Source organism: Tupaia chinensis, unplaced genomic scaffold, assembly GCF_000334495.1.
Source record: "Tupaia chinensis unplaced genomic scaffold, TupChi_1.0 Scaffold000354_1, whole genome shotgun sequence".
NCBI classification, from domain to species: Eukaryota; Metazoa; Chordata; class Mammalia; order Scandentia; family Tupaiidae; genus Tupaia; species Tupaia belangeri.
The window spans coordinates 2,056,503-2,071,630 of NW_006159849.1; the positions used below are offsets into that span (position 1 = coordinate 2,056,503).

The following is a 15,128-nucleotide window of genomic DNA, read 5'->3' on the forward strand; positions in this document are numbered from 1 at the left end:
AGGAATGCATTTGCAGAGGTAGTTGGAGCGATGGTGGGAGGCTACAGGTCCTCACTAATGTGGCCCCTGTTTAGGAAGAAGCTGTCAGAGGACAGGTGGGTTTTGCTTTGGGTTGTGATAAGTCAAAGACTGACATAAAAATCAGAGAGAGCAGTCCTGGGTTTATTCTGATTTTGTTTTTTCTAAAATGAGAAGTGTATGAAATCCTTGAATCAAAGATTACAACTTTTAAAATCTAGGCCTGTCACAGACATATAAGTGAATGCCTAGGTGTGGAGGAAAAAATAAAATATCAAACTTCAGAGACCCACCCCCTTGGTCAGATTCTAACAGGGAAGATGATTGTGCTTCCTCAAAATACACTTTCTATGAATAACAAAGTTGTTTGAAATTGCTATAACTGAAGACTGAACCCTCTATCCAGGTATAGAAAAAGCTTTTAAATAAAAATTTCTTGACAAAGGTTGTATATGGGCATAAATTTATAATAACATATGAGTGACATATCAGAATCTATCTTGAGAATAAACTAAACACCTGATGGCAAGCTGGAAGATCATGGGCAAAGTGTAAAAAAAAAAAAAAAGAAGGGGGTTTCCCTCTGGAGTCACAGCAAAATCAGTGTAACCATGTCTGCAATTTTGCCTACAGCTTGATCTTTGCAGAGCCAGGAAAGGGAGAGATTCCCCAAGGGACTCCAGGGTTGGTAGATATGTTGATTTAATTTAGAAGATTATTGCATTAAAAATTGGATTGGCTGTCTACGCTAAAAATCTGTTTCCAAGAAGCTTTCGTCATGAAGTAATTTAAGAAGTCTGTGAAAGTAGAGTGAATTGGATTGTCCATACAAGTTCTGGAAGGGAGGAAACATATTTTGTGGTCAACATGGTTATAGGTAGGAGACAGCTGAATGATGTCAGAGAATCCATTATTGTTCACTGAAAATGTGTGTGTGTGTGTGTGTGTGTGTGTGTGTGTGTGTGTGTGTTGTATTGTTTGGTTTTGCTGTGGTCAAGTTGAACTTCACTTCTAAAGAAAGTGATGGGTATTCCTAAGAGCATCTGTGTGCAGTCGACCATGCTTGCTCCCTCTTTCTTCTGTCTTTCCACTTTCCACTCTGCCCAGAGGAAAGTTAACATAATGCAGGAGGAAATGGGTTTTCCACAGAATAGTCTGAGTTGTTGCTTGTTCAAATTATTTTGCTGACATTTCATATAACTAACTCGCTGAAGATGAGTAAGTTGGTGGATTGGGAAGTGAAGGGCAGCAAGACTAGATAGGCACTGTGAGGTTAGACGTGGCATGCATTGTCTGGAAAGATCCAAGAGGGCTACATGAATTACTGGTCCCAGAGAGTGGAGAGACTGCCAGAATGATGCCATTCTACTTGTAACAAAATGTCTTTGTTCTGAAATGCAGATGTTTTGGGAGCTTTTCTAACATGAAGTTAATTATACCTGGTATTTCAGAATGTTTGATGGTCACCTTTGGCACACATGTGGATGACATCAGCCATTATCTTCTAGTTGTATCACAATGTTTTCCAGAAAGGCATGTAACTGTGTCTCTTCTTCCCAACACTAATAACTTCCCTGGCTCTGAATCCAGCTGCATGATGTGGAAATGTAATTGGGCAGCCTACACAGAAGTTTGGAGCTCATGGGGGAATATCTATTTGTAAGAGAACCTGAATATTCATGTAACTGTCCAGACATCAATAAATTCTCATTTTACCTTATTTATTTCTGTTCCCCAGTGAACAGCAATGCTCTTAAACTCCAAGTTAATAGGCATGTTCTTCAGAGCTGTGCCCTCGCTTACCTTAATAGAACATCTCCCTAACACATTTGTTTATCCGTTGCCAGGTAGCTCTCGCATCAGGTGACACCAGTATGTTTTCTTTGTCTTAGTGCAGGGGAGACAGTTGCCATTGTTTGCCATCAATTAGCTCAGGGTAGCATGTCAAGGATGTGCGGGTGGTGTCATTTTAGTCTGACAGCCACCCGATCCTGTTGAGAAGGGATTGTTTCATTATCCTCTTATCAGGGCTGCTGGATAATGATACTCTACACTGCAAAGTAGGAAGGGGGAAAAAAGACAGGCATAAAGAATGGATTTTTAGGGATTGGCAATATTAAAATTATTCATGCCGCAAGGAGAAGGGAAAGATTAGAGAGATGACTGTGCAAACCCTCAGAAACGACTTTTCCCTAATACAGGTAGAATGCGGAATAATGCCCTTCCTGATGGAGGGGGAGGGGTGGGAGAAATGCCCCAACGTTAGGAGGGGAAAAAATGGAAAACTATCCCCTTCTTCTCGTCCTCACTAGGTAAGGATTAGCTGCGACATCTCTCCCATTCTCTAATTAACCTCCATATCAAATGCAGCCTTCTAAGTGACCCTGACGAGGCATTTTTCTTGCTCGAAAACTCTCTGGTTTGTGAGTTTAGGTTGGGAGAGCATTTTCTAATGAACGATAGTGCAATTAAATAGCTTCAAGATGAACTGTAGAGAACTGCAGGAGGTATCAGGGCTTAAGCTTTTATTATTGGGGGCTAAAACTCTAGTCACCCCAGTATTTTCTTCAGAATGCCTGAAGGGAAGTCTTGCTTGAATTCTGAAAGTTAACCAAAGCTGGATCTTTATGTTCTTGAGAAACAAACAGAAAGAAGTGCTGAAAATGTAAAAATACTTCAAGATAAACGAAGCTTCAAGAGGGACAATTGTGTTGACATTTTAGTAACAGCCCATTTTCGCTCCTTAACGAAGTGCAGTCATGCATGAAAATGACTTGTTAGCTTTGAAACTGAAATGCATTATGGGTTGTAATTCAAAGGTGTGTATTACTTCTCCAATATAAAGTACAGCATTTTAACCCTATGAAGATTCCTTCTCAGGCCTCAAACACTGTAGGAACCTTATAAAAAAAAATGAACAATAAAATGTTTATTATAAAAAGTTGTTTTTATGATGTACAAACTCTTCTGCATTTTAAAATAACTCTACTCCAGAGTTTATATGCATTGTTCTGTCTGTGGTTTACATAGGAGATCATACTTTATTGGGGATTTATCACTTGAAGGACAATATATGCCTTTGTCTTTCCCAATCCTATTACTGCTAGTAATAATTACAGTACTATAAATAACCAGACAATAGCAGCAGTGGTTTATTGAGCACGTAGCGTAGTTCAGGCACTGTGTGCTAAGTGTTCTCTATACGCACTAATCCTTTTCACGATCCTGTGAGGTGTTACCATTATCTTTACAGGTTATTATTTATTTCTTCTATGGGTGAGAGACACAAAAAGAGAGTCAGAGGCAGAAATCCAGCACCTCCAACAGGGTCTTGATAGCACAATCCACCCTGAGCTTCAACCAGTCGCAGATCATGAGGGAGGTCCTCACCTAGCAACCCAGGACCTTTCCCATGTGGGTTAGTTTTGCAGAGTGTCACATTTTCCTGCCACACCACAGTTCAACCCTCTGCCCTTACTTACAATGAAGAAACGGGGGCTTAGGTTGTGACTTGTCCAGAACACATTGCCAGTAATTGTTAAGTCTCAGAGTCAAGTCCAGGACCATCGAACACACGCTGTGCACACTTTCTTCTGTTAATAACCACTGTGAAGTATTTCCCTCCAGTGTCCAATTTCTTTTTGTTAAAGAATTATTTAATTATTTAATTCCATTTGTTACTATTTTTTTTATTATTATTATTTTAACAGAGAGAGACAGAGAGTGGGAGAAGGGGAAAGGGAGAGAGCAAGCTGCCAGGTCCGGTACTCGAACTGCCATGTGGCAATCCAGCACCTTTAACCACCATGCCACCTGCTGGCCCCTCCAGTGCCCAATTTCTGATGAGGTCAAAGGAACACAAATTTCCACAGCAGTTCCACTGTTTCTAAAATCCTTCCTTGGTCCAAATTTCTCCTCCAGGGAGAAAGACAGAAACAACATTGAGCTCACCATTCATCAGGTCCTCTCATGCTTTTTAATGTCTCTGTGAAAGATGATTTTACCCTGTGTCATTGATTAGCTTACCCCTCCCTCTGTGCCTTGACCCTGCCCAAGAGATGAATGATGAGCCCACACCTCTTCCCCTGCGCCAGTCACCAAGCAAATAATGTCATTTCACAGGGTTCCCCACATTACTCTGGCATCCATTATAAGCGAATTCATAGTCCATGGGTAAGACTGGTTCCCCCTTTCATGTCAGAGCAAACCCAGCATGAGAAACAATACCGCGGCTTTTCAGCAACCATGAGTGACTCCAAAGGCAGACTTACAAAGCAGCTCAGTGCTACAGATCTGTGTAGCAAATCTCTTCTTGCTGCATTATTGACAGGCGGTGGCCTTTCAGCCCAGGACATTATGCTTGCTTGTGGTAAGGGTGCATATAACTGATTGCTCACAAATAATCCCTCCCCACCTTCTTTCTTTTTCCACTAGTCAATCGATTTGCCTCTGACAAGCATCTGAAATCTTTATTTGGGAAAAAGCACATTTCCTACCAGTCGTTTGTTTCCCGAATCAAATAATTCAGTTAATTTCGTGCCTGAATTAATTTTCAGACTTGGAAAATTACTCTCATCAATGCTGAGGGGCTTTTGGGATGGGTGAAACAAATAGGAATATTCATTTTGCATTTTAACCAGTGGGTTGATGGTTCAGACTCCCATGTGTGTGGCAGGGGAAGAGTGCCTGTTGACTCCAGGCTGCTTTTGCAACTGGAGTTCTGATAAAGTATCCACACACTTATGCCTTTCCTTGAATCCCTCTTGCTTTTAGAAGGCAGTACAGGATGGTGGTTAGAGTCATACAATCTGAAATCAGGCTTCCTGGGTTTGAATTCCAGCTCCACTCTTTGCCTGCTATGTGACCAAGGTCAGATATTCTAACAAAAATAAGATTAGGTCTCAAGTTTCTCATAATGGGGAAATGTTTATAAAGTTCTTGGTATAATTAGTAAGTACAGTATCCAGTAGATCTTAACTATTGATTCCAAGGTATGAGGCATCAAGAAGATGAAATGCAACCTCTCCTACTCAAAAATGGCAGATTCACCATGGATTTTGGTACTTCGTTAGAGGTTCAAAATTTCAGCACCCTCTACACCCATGACCTAGTGAATCAGAATCTACATTTTATCCTGACAAATTCTTAGACTGTTAAAGCTTGGAGGGCGCTAGCTGCTCGTACAGTTTGGAAAGAAACAGATATTAGCTGTTTTAACATGCTCAACTTGACAAGAAAGGTCAGCACCACTGCTCTTCAAAATGAAGAAAACACAGTCACCAAGCGATGCCTATGGTAGCCTTACCCAGCTCTATGGGCCTGAGACAAATAGTCTTTATTTGGTGATGTCACTATCACTTGACTCCCTCTGCTCATACAGCAAGGACCTAAAGGTCCTCTGTCTATACTTATTAGAAATACAGATTCATAGTTTTTATTGGGATAGACAGAGCTATCTATTAACCCAGATTAACCTGAGCTAGTTAAAGGCACCAACCCAGAATGCTCTAGTCCTGGTAGTCAGCGAGATGATATCTGAGAACCACATAGATAAACAGATGCTGCCTTGTTGAAATTATAATGCCCAACTGAGTCACCTCCATCTACCTCTACTGGAGGTGGGACAAAGACTGGAGTAAGCCCCAGTCCTCAAAGAGAGAGAAATAAAGCAGCAGGGAGGTGAGCTTCTGGTCGTCCGCTAAAGGCAGGGCTCATGTATTCATCTCAAGGCCAGGCTTTTATTTCCTTGGGGAGTCCACCATCTCTTAATCACAAAAGCAATAAGAATTTCCAATATGTTCCTGGGCCGTGCCTAATCACTTGTTCCAGCTGCCAGTCAGCAGCCATGCCTGAAAGTTCATGTAAAAGCTCTCCTCCAGTCTTGAAAGCAGTAGTGACCCCTGAGGTGACACAGACAATGAAGGCCGCCCCATGGGCAGCCTGTGTGTACCGGTTGATTTGATCACAACAGTTTTGTTAATATTGCCTGTATTCTGGAGGGATCAGTTCTCTTCCATGTGCTTTGATCAATAGGCCGCACTGTATGTCCCATTGGTTGAGTTTGGAAAATAATTTTGAGTGTATATGGGAGGAAATTTTTGCTTTTGCAGACAGCAATCATCTGGAAGGATCTGTTGGGTGGGCAGGTCTGTGTGAAGTCAGCAGGTAGGCAGACTTAAAGTACTCATAGAGATTAGCACCTCCCTGGCACAGAGTGGTTCTGGAAAATTGTGTTTGAATAAATGAATGGATGGGTAAAATAGTATTACTAGGCTTCAATAACTAAGACTGACTCCTGGATGTATGACTATAATATGGTTCGAAGTCCTTAGAATACATTGTAAGTAGGAGAGGTATTTCCTGGGCCATAATAACAATTTCTGAGAAACGTGGGTCTTTGAAGAGGGAAAGTCCAATTGAAGTCACAGCTATCTGGCTTCAGAAAGTTGTCCATTTTATTGGAAGGATATGTGAAATGGAAGTTGGATGAATGTTGGGAAGCTACGTTTATATCTGTTGTTATTTCCTCCAAATTTCTGGCCATCGTATTGGTCATAGGTGACTTCAATGAGCAGTTGTGCCGTGGACTATGCATGTGAAGTGTTCTGTGTAGACTCTGGATTATAAACTTCTACTAGGTTGTAATCTCACCAGAAATTAAGATTTTCCTGTAATTCTCATTTGTTAGAAAAAAAAGATAAGTCACAGGCCTCATTTTTCAGAGAGGTGATTTCTTACACCCTACTAAAGAAACTGTTTAGTGCACTTTCCAAATTCAGGCTTCATATTGAACCCTAAAGCCTTCCCTTGTTTAGTCTCATGGGGCCCCTGCCCACTGCCTGCTCCAGTGCCATTGACTAGCTATGACAGTGGAGGGAAGGTCTGCAGACATGTTTGACTCTTGCTTAGTCAACATTTGACCTCAGCATGACTGGAAGGCATGTTCCTGAGTCTCCAGCCCTGTACCAGACACCTTGTATATCTAACTTTATATCCTCTCTACCCTTGTTCTTATTGTTTATTGCTTTGGCAGCCTGTGACACCAGGTATGGTTTGGCATCAACTCCATTCAACTGTACCACATACCTCTGGCTTTCTGTCCTAAGCTTTCTCTGATGTCCTGGTGTTGGGCATCTGTGAGAACCTTTAGCCACTCTGGTACATATGCCTACTTGGAAGTATGAGAGATTAATACCTTGAGACCATCTTTGACTGATGGTGGATAGAAGCTGATGGATACATGTTCCTTTCTGTCCCTGTCTGTCTCACTGAGCCCCAAAATAAAATTCATTGGCATTTAGATTGTATTCATCTTTGTTCACTCTACAAACATGAGCCAATACTGTTGGAGATACCAGGCACCAAAAATTTCTTGTTCACTAGTCTGTCCCAGGACCTAGCCCAGTGTCTGCTGCATGGCAGATACTCTATAAATAGTTACAGAGTAATTGACTGCTATGGGAACAATGAGAAGAACATGATTAACTGCACACAAAGCCATAGTATTAAAATAAGTAGAGAAAGGCAGCAGACATTATAGACAAAAGCAGTCATATAAATTGTCATGATAGAAGGGAACTGCATGAACTTTGTGGAAAAATGGAATCAAAGTATGAGTTTATTTTGGTGTATAACATTTTTAAATCCATGCATAGTTTTTCATAATACACATTTCTATGAATATTTTGAAGACCCCTCCTATATTTGAGCTGTGGTCAGCTGTCTGATTTGGCCAGAGCTTAGGGTACAACGTAAGGCCATAAATAAAATGTGTTCAAGCACTTTGAACATTGCTTGATGTTCTACATGAGTAAGTCTTGGTATTTTAATAAAATTAGTATATAGCGATTTCTTCTCACCAAGTTGCAACCTTCTCTAGGAGAGGGACCCACATGTGGTAGAGTGCTTAACATGTAGTAGATGCATAATATATAATACATTTTTTAAATAGTGGTTAGATGTAGATAGATAGATGAGTGGTCAGATAGATATGAATGGATGGACATACAAATGTTGAAGGAATTAATTAATTAGAAAAGGCCATAGATCAAGCCTAACTTGATGAGTGGCAGCTACCAAAAAAAAAAAAAAACAAATTTCCCACCTCGTTTCATCACAGCTAATGCCAAATGTAGTTATTATAGCTAATATAGACCTCTGGGAAGCACTGCACTTCCTGTTGAACCTTAAGAGTAAAGCACAGAGCACCCACACCGTTTCCCCATTGCCATTGGGTTGTAAACAGCAGGGGCAATGCTTCCCTTGTGATAAATACATGCATGTACATACAAAAATACCTCCAGGGGAAAGTAAGAGATGTGTGCATTCAACAACTACAAAAAAATAAATAGGAGAGCTCACATTTCTACGTGAAGGCAGAGGGGGGAAAGGGGGGAGCGGTATTTCACAGTGTCTCTGACCTCTTCTTATTCCATCAGGTTTGGGGATAGTATATAAAACACCAAGCTCCATGCTGACAAACACTAGTATTGAAACTATTGCTACAGTCAATCCAAACATCCTTCTCCCCTGGGTGAAATTATTATTTGGAATACAAGCAGAATCGTGGTTCTCTGAGCTAGCTGAGCATAAATGAGGGTAGTGATTCATAAGGTGACTCTAGCAAGTTTGCAAATGTGCAACTTTTATGGAGGCTGACACACACAATAGGAGCTCGGCAGTGCCTTTCTGAGCTCGTAAGCACTTTCTGGCCTCACTACCTCTCCAGGACTTGGAGGGCTGTGGAGGATGCAGGCTTCTGAGGATAAGACTTAACCTGACAGAATGTTGATTTACCAGAAATAAACCCCTCACATCAGATCACACCCCTGTCAGGAGCTTTTTGAGCGGGACAATGGTAATTCTGCCTCTTCATGTGTTCATTTAAGTACTTGAACTCTTGTTCCATTGGATTAAGTTTTGGGAGGCTGGGTGAGCTGGGGTATTAATTCTATCCTCTAGAGGTTGGAGAAAGTGGTACTGGTTTAAAAATACAACTCTCTGAACTTTTAAACCCTCAAATCTTTTTGATAATGTAGCTTCCCTTCCATAATCCTGAACCTGATTTCTTTTATTTTCTAAAAAAAAAAGAAGAAGAAGAAAAAAAAAAGCATTCTTTGCTATCAGTAGAGTAAGTTCAAAAGGAGCAGAGATGGGGATAGAGTTCAGCATAGTTTTGTACAGAGAAAGGAGTTAAGAGAATCAGCATAATGATGCTGGGATGATGGCAGCGTAATGGGAGGTCTGCTGAGTAGGTCCCAGACACTGCGAGTGCCTCTCTGATAGACTCTGAAAGTGACAAGCTGCAGTTTCTTGTGACCTCGTACCAATTAACCGATCTAAATGGTGACATAGCCAAGTTTGAGGTCACACACAGTTCTGAAAGGTAGGCTGCCCTTCTGAATGGGGACTAACTCACTCTCCACGTTGAAACAGGCAACAGCGGGAGAAAATCCTAGAGCTGCGTTTGAGGTCTCCTTTTCATAGTTTGTGATTTGGGGAGAGGACTCCTTGTGATGCAGACCAATACATTCATCACACCAGCGAGGAGAGGCCTGAGGTCATCTAGACCCTGAAGTTGAAAGAGTGGAGGAGCCTATGTTCACGTGAGGATCGGGGAGGCTGTGTTGTCCTGACATTGATGTAGCTGCAGCAGAGACAGACCAGCCTGACCCATAGAAGCTCTCTGCACCAGTGAGAAGAGAGGAACAGCCTGTATGCCCCTCTCAGTCTGCTGACAAAATATTCTAGAACCTGGTTCTCATCCCTGGTGACCAAAAAGCACTGCCATAGAGACCTTGGCACAGATGCAGACCACCTAAGGTTGACTAATTATACCGTGTCCAGGCAGGGGACTGCAGGCTGCACGTCCCTCCGCCTGGAGCGAGCTGAGCCAAGCTCCTGAGGTGGCAGTAAAGGCACATTAGCCGACAAACCTGTTCCATCATGCAAACAAAAGCTGTGTCTATCCAAGAAGGGGAGAACTGCTCCCTGAAAACCATCCAGAGAAAAACAAACAAGCCCCTAAAATATGCTTGCTGTCAGCCTTCAGTGTTGAAAAGATGTGGGCTTCATTCGGCCGCTGTCTCATGCTTGTTCTCCCTTCGTTTCAGCTCCCATTTTCTCCAGCAATCACTCAAGCCGAAGTGGAACAGCTGCTGGGGCCGTGCCACCCCCACATCCTGTCAGTCACCCTTCTCCAGGACATAATGTACAGGGGAGCCCCCACAACCCCTCCTCCCAGTTACCTCCACTCACAGCTGTGGACGCGGGAGCTGAGAGGTAAGGCCATCTGTCTCTCTCTTGTAATAGGTGTCGCCGCCAAACCTCCCTCCACAGAGAAGTGCTTTGACAGTTGCTGAATTTTATTAATAATCTGTTAGTGGGTTGAGTTACCCAAAGGTGACATTTAAAAAGTACATACAAGAAGCACGTGGACCAAATATCTCATTATCTATTTTATTTTTCCATGGGAAAACAAGTGAAATTATATTGGCAATAGTCAACAGAAATGCTTGATGCTAGAAAAACTCATCTGAATTCCTCTGACCCTCCTTTTCCCCAATTTGTTTGAGGGACTCCATTTTAAGGTAATATATGTACAGACGGAAACGCTTTCCAGATGTAAGATGGTGTTGTCGCCACATAGATCAGTAGTGTTAGTCTACAAGTAAAGCATACAAGGGCACAGGATTCTGTATGGGTGATCAGAAAGGGGCCATTCACCGAATACTTTCTATTGATTCACCTGCAGACAGTCTCTGGGGAAAGACTTTCAAATGACCATAATCTTTATATTTTTATTTTTGAATTTTGCATGGGCTACTGAGGCCTTTTGGGGTCCTTTTTCATACTTCTACTTCCCAATCTCTTGCCTTTTTTTGTTTGTTTTTGTTTGTTTGTTTTTTGCCATAGAGTGTGTGTGCTTGCTAAAAAGAGTTAGAGAGAGGGAAAGTGAGAAAACATCCCCTGGGGATGGCCACACTGTAGTCCCTTCACCTCCATTCTCCTCTCGGGATCTTGGACAGGGACACATACCTGGCATGATTTTCAAGCCACCAGGTCCGGTACTCAAACTGTGGTCAGCCATGTGGGAGTCTAATGCCTGCACCACTATGCCACTTGCTGGCCCCATCTTCTGTCTCCTTTAGAGTATGCTCTAGTAAGCCTCTCTTGCCTAATGTATGGCTACCATTAGTACAAACAGCCTTGGAAGGAGGTTGGATCCACTAGCCCTTCTGTCTGAACTGCCCAACCCTCCAGGAATGTGGAGAGAATGTCAGCATCTCTTGCTACCCCTCTCCACTTGTCATCTGAGTTGAATTGACCTACCTGTGGTCACTCCCAGATACCTGCAAGATAAAGTTCTTGTAGTGACTCTGGTGCAATTCTGGAATAATAGGTATTTGGTGAACAAAATAGAGAACCTTATCATCAATCTGTGGTTCCATCTGGGTTAGCCTGGTCTATGTGTTTTTAAGACTAATAAACCAAATATGGGAACTTCAAAAAAGTTTGTGGAAAAATGGAATTAAAGAACAGTTTACTTTGATGCAGACATTTTTTGAAATCCATGCGTAGTTCTTTCACGAGACATATTTTCCACAAACTTTTTAAAGACCCCTTGTATTTGTGATTTATGCTCACCTCTCTAGGTATGAAAATGTTCTTTCATTTAAGAAACATCTTGGGGCCAGCAAATGTCATAGAGGTTAAGGCACTGACATGGCCCACTGCATGGTCCAAGTCCCATACTGGTGGCTTGGAAAATCACATTGGCTGTGTGTGCATTCATGCCCAAGATCTTGAGAAGACAATGGAGAAGGGATCTTGGCATGGCCATCCCTACTTTCTGTCTCTCTCTGGTGAGTACATATGCCCTATATCAAAAACTGGGAGAAAGCAGGTGAAGGGGAGAACTTCTTTTGAGTATCTGCTTTGTATCAGACTTGGTATTGAGTGCCAGACATAGATAATTAGTAAAATGTACTCCTGCACTTACAGGTCTTAGTGTACAGACATGAGAACAAAGGATAATAAGGCTCTTTTAATAAATGATATGATGGAGATTCCACGGGAGCCTAAGAAGGATTTCCTAAATCTAGGGAAGGAGGGAAAGAGACAGAATGATCTAGGTATGGAAATAAGACTAAGGTTTTTCCATATGGATGAATGACAAATAATATTCCTGGCAGCAAAAAGAACACAAGCAAGATGTGAGGAAGGGAGAGAACACACATCGAGGGAGGTCACAGTAGCTCAGGATGGCAGCGGGAGAATGTGGCTCAAAGTCAGATAATAGTAGATTGGTGTATGTGGAACCATATATTTCATGCTAAGGAATTTGCCCTATATCCTACTGGAAGCATCCAATCATTATGAGTTCTTATTGGGATAAAAAGGTAGTTAGCTTGACATTATAGAAGAGAACTCGGATGACATGATGATAGAGTAACTGAAGCTGGAATGACAGGTGGGAAAAACAAAGAGACTATTTGCAGGAGTCCTCGTGAGCAATAAGGAGACTTGAAGCAGTCAAAGCAGTAAGGATGGAGGATTTATTCAAGAGCTCTTATTTAGAAGCAGAATCACTAATTATGAGTTGAGAATCCCTACTCCAAAAGTCCAAAATCCAAAACTTATCTATTTCCATGATGCCAAAGTTGGAAAATTCCACACCAGACCTCATGTGATGGGTCATAGTGGAAATTCTGCAATACAAAAATATTGTGTAAACGTACCTCAGGCCATGTGTATAAATTATGCAGGAAACATAAATCAGTTCTGTGGTTAGACTTGTTCTTATCCCCATGATAGCTCATTGTATATAGGCAAATATTTCCAAATCCAAAAAATAAAGCAAAAAGACTAAAACACAAAAATCTGAACTTCTGGTCCCAAACATTTTGGATAGGAATGCTCAACCTGTATTAATATATATGTGGAGTAAAGAGGAAGGAACAAAATTCATTCCTGATTTTCACCCCTAGACTCCAAGATGGAAATTTGTTCCATTAACAGAAATTGAAAATAGAAGAGTTTGATAGTATGGTGGACAAGAGGGCGTTGGGTGAAGGGGGAGAGGGGAAAGCAGGAATTGACAAATTGACTTTAGGAGCTTGGGTTTTAGTTGGTTGTAAAAGATCCATGAGATGTATATGACAAACAATGAGAAATATGAATGAAAAGGTGTCAAACTTATTGTAACAGTTCTGTATATATGGTAAAATATAAACAGATTATTACCTTTCTCCTGCAGGATCTGTCAACAAAGCAGTGCAAATGATAACCATCCATTAAGTTTGCAGACACTGGAGACAGGAAATCTATCCTTCCAGTTATCTGATAAATTCCTATAAGTTGAGATGAGCTTATTCTTTTTAGCGTGTTATGTAGTTTCCAATTGGGCTTTAAGTGACGTTGGCGGTGGGCTTTTCATCATCTCGCTTCATTCTACCTGGCTGAGAATCATACTCCATGAGGTAGTGAAGCTCAGAGATGGTCGATCAGAGCTTTCTCTTGTTTGCTGCATCTCCTTATTAATAGTCATAACAACTCTAGTGAGAATGTATGAGAAAAGCAATAATTATGTTTCCATTTTGTACACAGTTTTTAAAAGAATACATGTAAAAAAAGATTTTAACCACTACTGGAGTCAAAAACAACTACCTTCACAACCCAAACACCTTGTGTGTGCATCCCAGCTCTGACAGTTGCTAATTATTTGGCTGCTCCTGCTGTTTGGGTTTTCTTTTGTTTTGTTTTTAACATTTTATTTTATTTCAATATTTTTTATATTTTCTTCCTTCTTTCGAAAGTTTGTAACATAAAAAATTTCTAGAATAGTACAATGAAAACCTAACTACCCTGCATCCATATTCACTCAATGTTAATATTTGGTAATTTTCTCTCTTTCTCTGTCTCTGTAACTTGGGAGATCCTTTATTTGTTTATTTGTTTCTGAACCATTTGAGAGATAGTTACTAATATCATTGAGCTTTATTTCTAATTACTTCAGTAGACATCTCTTAAGAAGGATATTGTCCTACATAAAACCAATATAATGACACTCAAGAAATTTAACTTTGACATAGCACTATTATGTGATAATAAATATTCAGATTTCTTTAATTTTGTGAATAATGCTTTTTTGTTTGTTTTTAGTTTTTTCCACAGGGCTTGTGTGCTCATAAGAGAAACAGAGAGCAGGAAAGTAAGAAATCACCCCCTGGAGGGATGGCCACATTGCAATCTCTTCTCCTCTCAGGAACCACACACACAAACACACACACACACACACACACACACACACACACACACACAGTGTTTTCAAGTGGTGTTTTCAAGTCACCAGGTTTGGGACTTGAACCATGCAGCTGGCGAGATGGCTACATCTTCCTTAACCTCCATGCCATTTGCTGACCTGTGAATAATGTTCTTTCTGGATGGATTTGTTTGTTTTTTTTTTCTTTTTTATCTAATAAGGACCATATAATGCATTTAATTCTCATTTCCTTTTAGTCTTCTTGAACCTAATGAAATTTCTCATATTGTATTATAATGTCTCACAGACTATTAACAGTTTTTCAAGAACTCAGGACATTCATTTCACAGAATATTTTACTGTTTGGATCTGTCTGATTGTTTCCTCTTGAACAGATCCATTGTAATTATTTTTGGTGGAGATACCATGTAGGGAATATGGTCTTTGTTAGTATTTTTCATGCTTAGTTTGCACGTCATGGGACATTATGGTTAAACGAACCAAACCAGGTAAAGTGCCTGGCATGTTATATGTGTGGCATGAAGCTCACGTTCAGTAGCTGTGGGTGCTAATGTACGAAAGACAGCAACCTTGACTTAGCTGAACAACCCAGTCCAGAAGGTGGAAAATGTTGTTAGAGATGACAGGGGCTAGTAATAATCGTGGAAGAGGAAATAGAGAGGAAGGGGAAAGTGATGGCGCTTTGCATGGCTGAGTGAATGAGGTGGACATTTGCACGGCTGTGATCTCGCCTTGCTGTTGTATTCTTCCCACAGGATGTGTGCCCTGTCCCTGAGCCAGCCCAACTGGAGCGGGCAAGTGTGAATGTGGTAGGTTATCTCTTCCG

At 41.1% G+C, this 15,128-nt stretch overlaps 1 protein-coding gene across 5 annotated transcripts in view; it reads left to right on the forward strand.

The window, feature by feature from the left end:
- GLIS3 (GLIS family zinc finger 3) overlaps nt 1-15,128 on the forward strand; it is a 550,468-nt gene that overhangs the window by 483,088 nt on the left and 52,252 nt on the right. For all 5 annotated transcript variants that reach the window (XM_006152427.3, XM_006152430.3, XM_014589326.2 and 2 more), the window contains one exon: nt 10,131-10,299. In XM_006152427.3, coding sequence (XP_006152489.1) covers nt 10,131-10,299 — 169 coding nt within the window. The remainder of the gene's footprint in view (nt 1-10,130; nt 10,300-15,128) is intronic.